Genomic DNA, 8553 nt, shown 5'->3' with positions numbered 1-8553 from the left:
CGAAGTCAAAGTATCTCTATTGGTATAGTCCGGAGAGCTTACACTCAAAGTGGACAATATCATATCATTGTGGAAAGTCGTGTTCTTCTAACAGAAACGAGTTCTAACAAACAATATCATATCATTGTGGAGAGTCGTGTTCTTGTAACAGAAACGAGTTCTAACAGACAATATCATACCATTGTGGATGAAAAAAGTGACACTTGTATTAATATATTAATGATCAATAATTAAAAATATACTCTCAAACAAAAACAAAAACAAAAACAAAACAAAAAACAACCTCAAACACAACGACACACGACAATAAAATCTCCCAAGTGATTCAAATCACAGATCTTCATAAAAGTGTCTCTTGAAATCATCCATGTGCTTCTTCTGCAGCCGTATAGCTATAATCAACCCACCGTCGTTGTCCGGCGCCGGCATGATGAACGACTTCCCGTCGGCATTCAATGTCGCCGGCCCCACATAACACGGCTTCCCCCAGCCGAAGTCCGCCTCATACAACGGCAGCGACATCCAACTTCCCAAAGACAAATTGGGGTTGCCCCAAAATGGAGCTTCAACCTTAACTTTTGTGTGGTACGAGGTTCTGACCCAGCTGATGTCCTCTTGACTTGCTAGGAAGTCGAGCGCCGACCTCGCGTACTCGTCCGTGATCTTCCATGTTCCTTCTCGAATCTTTCCTGCAGCGTAGCTCAATGGTTGAGATATTAGATCACCGAATTGACACTTTGGTGTCACGGCTACTAGGGTTGAGTTTCCGGTGAAGTTGTTGGGGACTGGTGTTCCAAGTCGTCGTCGTACATCGACTGCGACTCGGACCATTGTTGGTTGGGATTTGTCGCCGGTGCTACGGGCCTTGCATGCACATACCCACATATGGCCTGCAATAGACTCGTATCGAGTGTATGGTCGTGATGGTAGCTCGTCGAGTTGGTTGACTATGTTCGAATTTGCTCTCTTTTTGAGTTTTTCAACTTGTTCTTTGGAAAGTTTCAGCAATGTGGGTATGGATTCTTTCTTTCGCTCCTCCTGTTGGGAATATAGAAATGTATTAATATATTGAAATAAAAGTGATGGGTGTTGGAATTTGAGACCTATGGAGCTCTCGAATAGCCTCTTTTAATCGAGCTTGACTCCTCTAGAGCTTGGGGCCTATGAACCTCTTGAACAACCTCCCCTTAATCGAGATTTGACTCCTTCTCTAGAGCTCTCGAACAAAGTACAACTTTTGACTACACCTTTGAGACTCACAACTTCTATGTTCGACATTTGAGTATTCTATTGACATGACTTGTAACGGTCCAGATCCACCACTAGTAGATATTTTCCTCTTTAGGCTTTCCCTTTCAGGCTTCCCCTCAAGGCTTTAAAACGTGTTTACTAAGGGAAGGTTTCCACATCCTTATAAATGATGGTTTGTTTTCCTCCCCAACCAATGTGGGACATCACAATCCACCCCCCTTCGGATCCCAGCGTTCTCGCTAGAACTCTTTCTTTCCTCCAATCGATGTGGGACCCCCCCTAAATCCATCCCCCTTCGGAGCCCAGCGTTCTCACTAGAACTCTTTCTTTCCCCAATCGATGTGGGACTCCCATAAATCCACCCCCCTTTGGGGCCCAGCGTCCTTTTCGGCACATTGCCTCGTGTCTACCCCCCTTCGAGAAACAGAGAGAAGGTTGGCACATCGTCCGGTGTCTGGCTCTGATACCATTTGTAACGACCCAGATCCACCACTAGTAGATATTGTCCTCTTTAGGCTTTCCCTTTCGGGCCTCCCCTCAAGGCTTTAAAACGTGTCTGATGGGGGAAGGTTTCCACACCCTTATAAATGATGGTTTGTTCTCCTCCAAACCAAGGTATGACTTTGATACCATGTTACAAATCACGATTCTACTCAATGGTATGATATTGTTTACTTTGAGTATAAGCTCTCGTGATTTTGCTTTTGGTATGTATTCATTACTTATAAACTCATGATCGACCCGTTAAAGTCAATGTGTGATTCTTCCCCAACTATTCTCAACAAAAAGTTCAAATTCTATAATAATTTCAGCTTTTTTGGTTAAAATACCTTAGCATCCGAGCAACCCAAAAGAAATGGCGGGTTGTCGTATTCGCGGTGGTCGAACCTCGGCGGCCGCAATGGCTTCTGCGGTTGCAGAACGCTCCGGTCATGAAATGGCTGGACAATACTCTCCACCGTCTTATCCTTCCGTGCAATGCTCGCCCACGAGTTGATAAACGTAATCGCCGAGACCCCATCGACAAGAATGTGAGAAAGGCCGGTACCGATCACGATCCCGCCGCAGCTAAATCTTGTCACTTGAATCAAAAACACCGGCAGCTCCTCAATGGGAGTACTATAATCGACTTTCGGAGCGAGCTCTCGAAGAGCATCAGTGGGAGAGAAATCGCCATAATCATCGAGCGTGGCGGTAGAGGAGGCTTCAATGAGCTGAGCTCCGGCGCTGCAGCAATGAAGCTCAAGACGGCCTCCACCGATCCAGTGGAGACGGCCAGCAAGAGGGTAGTAAGGGACGAGCATTTGGGAGAGGGAGTTTCTCAAGGACTCGACGACGGCAGAGGTGGTGACAGTGGGGGATCGGTAGACATAGACGGTGGGGGAGTGAGTCCATGGCTTGATTTGGTCGCTCTCGGAGAAGGAGAGGGTGGCAATGGGAGTAGGGTGGGCGGGGAAGACGGTGGTGGAAGAATGAATGGTTAAGGAAGCCATTGATAGTCTTAGTGCACATAAACTTCAAGCTCCAATTCTACACCATATATAGAGATGTGGCAAGTTGTAATTTTTTAAAATAATAATAATAATAAAAAACCGACAAATGGTGTTTTGTTGTCCACGAGGGACACACAATCCACCCCCGATGTAGGACCCCCACCAAATCCACCCCCGTTTCGGGCCCAGCGTTCTTATTCGCACACCGCCTTGTGTCTACCCCACTTGGTGGAAGGGCAAGAAGGCTGACACATCGTCCAGTGTCTGGCTCTAATACCCTTTGTAACGACCCAGATTCACCGCTAGCAGATATTGTCCTCTTTTTTCCTTTCGGTTTTCCCTCAAGACTTTAAAATGCGTCTGCTAGGAGAAGGTTTCAACTCCCTTATAAAGAGTATTTTGTTCTCCTCTCCCAACCAATGTGGGACATCACAAACTCTATTCGGGTTACTTGTGTAATCAACTCAATCTGTTACATCCCACGTTGGTTGGAGAAGGGAATGAGTGTCAACGAAGATGTTGGGCCTCGAAAGGAGGTGAATTGTGAAATCCCACATCGGTTGGGGAGAAGAACAAAACATTATTTATAAGGTGTGGAAACCTCTCCCTATCAAACTCATTTCAAAATATCAGCTAGCAGTAAGCTTGAACTATCATACCAACCGTCACGGAGCCATTTCCTCCTATTGACTCCATGGGCCCAATGCTATAACGCTGCCCATATCCACACATTATTATTATTATTTATTTTTTTAATTTTTTCTGGGTTCACCATTTGCCACGTTTATAAACTACTAGAACAGGACTTAATGAGGTGGTGGCGTGTTTGAACTCTAAAAAAGTTTGAGGTGCCTAAAATGCCACCAAGTCCATGCTTTCCATCTCGAACAACGTTTAACGAGCATGTGATACGACTTAAACACGTCGATGTAATTATCGTTGATTTGTATATGAAGAAAACAATCACGATTACAAAAGTATTTATTGTTCTTTTCTTTGTGATGGTGATGTTCGTAAGACCCGATGACTTGTACATCCTGTTCAACCTATCTATCCCGACCGAACGCGTATGGTTTAAGTTGGGTTAGGCTGGGTCGAGTTCAGATTGAATAGGTTAATGGGTTTTTCTATACCAATTCGAATTTATTGTTAATTTTAAAATATACATTTTTGTACGGTTCCAAAGTTTTTATGTACTAGAGTCGTCACTACATGTATGCCATTAATAACACATTTAATTCGAAATTTAATGCATATTATTGTTCTATTTTGACTTCTATGGTCATTCCAGCATTCACCGTCATTCGTGGTGGACGTTTTACCTTTACCTAAAAAATATAAACGTAGCACGTGGCTCGAGTATTTTAAGAAATACTCAGTAAGTCAGAGTTAATAATGCAATAACACATCTATAATGATGGGACTGTAACATTGTCATGAACGGGTTGGATGTGTAGTACTTCCCCACACATGACTCACACACGCACACATGAATCCACCAGACGGACTCGTAAACATACCCCTGAATCTAACTTGGTCGATGTGCGAGGTGTTTGAAAATAAAGAAATAGATGTTTTTACGAACCCGAACAACTCGAACCAATCCAAACAAAGTAATTTACGGTTAAAGTAAATTTGATTCAAAAAATTGAATCGAAAAAAAATAATTTAACCCGACCCTATCCAATCCACCAACACTCGTGATCGGCTGGCGGGTACAGAATGAGTCAATGCAATCCCCCCATGATGTTCCACCGACCATCAATAATTCTTTGTCACCTTTATTACCATTTTATTCGCTTACCCATATCAATTTTTTACCCTTAGCTTCCATTTTATTTTTATTTTTATATTTTTAAATATTTAAATTTAGTTTAGACTTAAAATATTAAATTAGTAAATTTGTATATTATCCAAAAACAAAAATATATTCTAAATATTTTTGAATTTTCAATAAACGAATATAAAAATTATTTACTCCAATATTTAAAAAATACATTTAAAGTTAATTTTTTTTACCATTAATATATAAAATAAAAATCATAGATAATTTCCGATCTTATAATAATATTTTTTTGAAACAAAGGGTAAAGTCGAGGATTATTTTTATTGATTCGACGCTCCACGGGATATATTTTATAATAGTAATTATATTAATTAAATTTAGATATTTTAAAATATGGAGATAAAAATAAAATAAAATAAAATAATACTACAAAACTTACGTGGCAGATTTATGATCTCAATTATTTTGCTCATCTTCAATACTAATTATGCTCCACAATTATATTATACATTTTTTAAAAAAATTATTATTTATTATTGAAAGGGGTTGGAATAATAATTATAATGTATTCCAACTTTTTCAAGAAAATAAAATAAAAATAAAAATTTATTATTTATTTATCCCATATATTTTGAATTTTGCTTATTTGATAATTTAACGAGGCCGATTTAACAGGTTTTGTGTACGTATTCGACATTTTTAATGAAATAAATAAATAAAATTACATGGTATTTATTTATCGCGTATATTTTTAATTTTAATTATTTGACGGGTTCCGTAAACTTTGGTAGAGTGTTATAATGTAATTTGGTAGGTCTAATTAATGTTTTATTAATGATTCTAAAATAAGAAATAAAAAATAATTCAACCCGTTTTAATCTTACCATAATTAATAGTATGATTAATAATTAATAATATATATATATAGAAGGTGTCTTACCTTTACTTGAAAAAGAAGTAGCACGTGCCTTACGTATTTTTTTTTTTTATCGCGCATGTCCACATGGATTCACTTTTTTTTACTTTTACCACGTTTTTTTTTTACCTTTACTGTTTCTGGTCCTTAAAAAGTTTTTTTTTTTTTTTACTTTTTTTTTTTTTTACCTTTAGCCCAGTGATCCTGTCTGGCCAAAATTAGTGGCGTCTCCATCAATGTCTACCCATGTCCTGCACTGTCATCTTTATTACCTTTTAATTCGCTTACCTAACCTATATCAATCTTTTATTTTAATTTTTTTTTTGTAAATTTTAAATATTCAAACTTACTTTATTATTAAATTTTTTAATCATAATTTAATCTTTATTAGCCCTTTTAATATATAATTTGAATATGTTTATGTGAGATCCCACATCGGTTTGAGAGAGGACGGAGAATTCTTTACAAGGGTGTGAAAACCTTTGCCGAGAAGAGTTTGGGCTGTTACAAATGGTATTAGAGCGAGTCACTGGGCGATGTGCCCACGAGGACGCTCGACTCCCAAGGGAGTAGATTGTGAGATCCCACATCGATTCCTGAGAGGGTAGAGCAGGGATAAAGAAGTCATTGGTCGGCTGCTTCCATGCCAAATATTTGGTGTTGAGTGTTGATGAAGTTTTTGGTTCAAAGCGAGGTGGTGGAACCATAGTTCTATCAACATACCCCAACATGTCTTGACTCTCGAAAGACGGGGAAGTTGACTTTTCTAAATAAGATAACTGGAGGAAAAAAGTTTGAGGGTGATCATATGAATTAGAGTCTTGAAAGAAAAAAGATAAAGCAAAGGATTCGAAAGCCACGTAGAAGATAATAAAGATATCCAATATATATATATATATATATACATAGTTACGTGATTATTTTATTATTTTATTGTGGGCTATGTCATTTTCATAGTTAAGAGAATGAAACACCCTCCGCATATATAAAGAGGGTTTAAAGGACAAGGCAAATGGCGCTCTCTTGTGAAGCCCAAAGTGCTTCACCCTTGCAATATATGACCAAGGAATACCATCGTCATTTATAACTTCTATCAGTGTAATATAAAATTTGGGCTTAAACTCTATAATGGGTTTGGACCGACCATTCACCACACGCTTGTAAACGAAACAATGTCCACCCCACTGGTTATTCACTTCCACTGCAAACCTTCCAGCATCTTGCACGTGTTCGTCATTGACATCCTTAATTGGAACTAAATCTGAAGGCAACACTATTTCACTGCTCATTTTGGAACACTTTTGATAGATAGTTTCAACCTACTTACTTTGTTCATGAATAATTTAGAGTTCGATATTTATAGTTGTGGCTGAAGCTACTCACGTTGATATCGCAGAATCTTACAACAAAGACTAATTGAGCCTCCCTCTATGAAGAGATAGCTTCGAATCAAATTCTTTTGTTTAGATAATGGTTGCACTGTTTTCGTCAAAGAACTAGTAGTCAGACATTTTGTAGAAATATCATCTCTAGCATAAATGTCAGAAACATTTAAATAATTTCATCTCTGGTCTTACGTGTTTCCAACGAAATACTGAAATTAAAAAATAAAAACAAATAAAAAATAATTTAAAAGGGTGAAATGCAAGACAACTTATTCTAACCTAAGACTAGGAATTTAAACATGTATCTACCTTATGCACGTGTCATGGTTGTTGCTTGTGATGTCGTCGTCATCCGTACATGGGTGTCTTGCCTTTACCTGAAAAATGATGTAGCACACGGCTTAAGTATTTCGAAGAATACTCAGTAAGTGACCCCACTTTAGGGCCAATGCTAAATGCAAACACATGCAAATATGCTCTAAGGACCTATCTCTTCTCATCCCATAGTAGGGGTGGTCTCCAGTCCGGACTATTATGGAAGTGTGGTACTTCCCTGCACATGACCCACACGTGCGAGCGTGAATCTCTAGGCGGCTCACACACTACTTGGACCCTCTCTAGTCAGGCTAGCTGTCTATAGCGACGTTTGGAGGTCAGCGAAACCCCTGGTGCATGTTCCCCAGAAACACCCTCATCATCATATTATGCGTGTCTGCACTCATCATCATAAAGGGGAAGTATCCTTATGCTTATGTACACACAACATGCATGAGGTCCCTCTAATTCTCATCTTAGCATCTCTTTTGACACAACTCTAGTCTCATCTCTTTGTTACGCTTAGTAACACATGCTCGTTAGATATTTATATTATGTAACACCCGCTCATCGTCAACGCGATTCACAGGAGTTACCACTGACCTCGATAATAAACTCCGATAACCAATGATAAATTTCAAAAAAAATATTTCCAAAAACATCAAGTAAAACATTTAAAACTAGTGCTATTTAAACTTAAAATAACCGAAGTAGATTCTTGACAGCGAAAGCATAAGTACACAAAACAGACACAGACATGGATTCCCAAATAGTCTCTAGCCCGCTGGTCTCGTCCTCGTCCTCGGTTGGCCTGCATCAACTAAATCTGGAAAGAAAAGTTAAAAATAATTTTGATGAGTAATTAAATTACCCAATAAGTAGCCAACTTTATCTTTCATGAATTCATAACTAATTGTTTTTTTTTTTTAAATTTATTCATCATTGACTCCTAGTTCTCTTACTAGGGTCATCTGTTCGTAAATGAGGTATCTCAGCTACCTCCAGCTAGGTTACTGACTCTCTCTCGATATGCTTATCTAGAATTTTCGGACTCGTATGTAAGACTCGCTCTCGGTCAAATACGGCCCGTCTACTAATTGCTCTGGCGGCCTGTTTATCTCATATACCAACGGTCATGAGTACTCATGCTCCCTGACTTAGCACACAGCGCGTTGGCCAGGAACTCTGCGGGAATTAGTAGACTATCATACCCATATAAATAAGCCATAGCTCAACAACCAATAAGCATATCTTAGAGTCATAACCTTTCTATTAACATGCATAACATACTCACAGTTACTGCATGTTTTCATACATGTATCATGTTCAACACATAGAACATTCTGACAATCATTTATATCATGCTTACATCATAGGTAAGCAGTCACAATATACAATAAACACTCA

At 38.7% G+C, this 8553-nt stretch overlaps 1 protein-coding gene across 1 annotated transcript; it reads right to left on the bottom strand.

The window, feature by feature from the left end:
• Positions 1 to 201: 201 nt before the first annotated feature.
• LOC111453028 (spermidine hydroxycinnamoyl transferase-like) lies at positions 202 to 2767 on the bottom strand. The gene is made up of 2 exons (XM_023093949.1): positions 2082 to 2767; positions 202 to 1038 (listed from the first exon to the last, which is right to left on the bottom strand). The coding sequence occupies exons 1-2, from the start codon at positions 2742 to 2744 to the stop codon at positions 331 to 333; spliced, it is 1371 nt and encodes a 456-aa protein (XP_022949717.1). The 5' UTR covers positions 2745 to 2767; the 3' UTR covers positions 202 to 330.
• Between the last annotated feature and the right edge of the window lie 5786 nt (positions 2768 to 8553).

Source organism: Cucurbita moschata, unplaced genomic scaffold (genome assembly GCF_002738365.1).
Source record: "Cucurbita moschata cultivar Rifu unplaced genomic scaffold, Cmos_1.0 Cmo_Scf00015, whole genome shotgun sequence".
NCBI classification, from domain to species: domain Eukaryota; kingdom Viridiplantae; phylum Streptophyta; class Magnoliopsida; order Cucurbitales; family Cucurbitaceae; genus Cucurbita; species Cucurbita moschata.
The sequence above is the reverse complement of the archived record's forward strand: the minus strand, read 5'-3'. Positions and strand labels throughout refer to the sequence as shown.

Bases quoted from the DNA above. Each gene is read 5' to 3' on its own strand.
- LOC111453028 (XM_023093949.1), bottom strand. From the start codon at position 2,744: ATGGCTTCCTTAACCATTCATTCTTCCACCACCGTCTTCCCCGCCCAC. The intron at 1,039-2,081 runs GTATTTTAACCA...TATTCCCAACAG, and splicing joins TGGGTTGCTCGGATGCTAAG to GAGGAGCGAAAGAAAGAATC.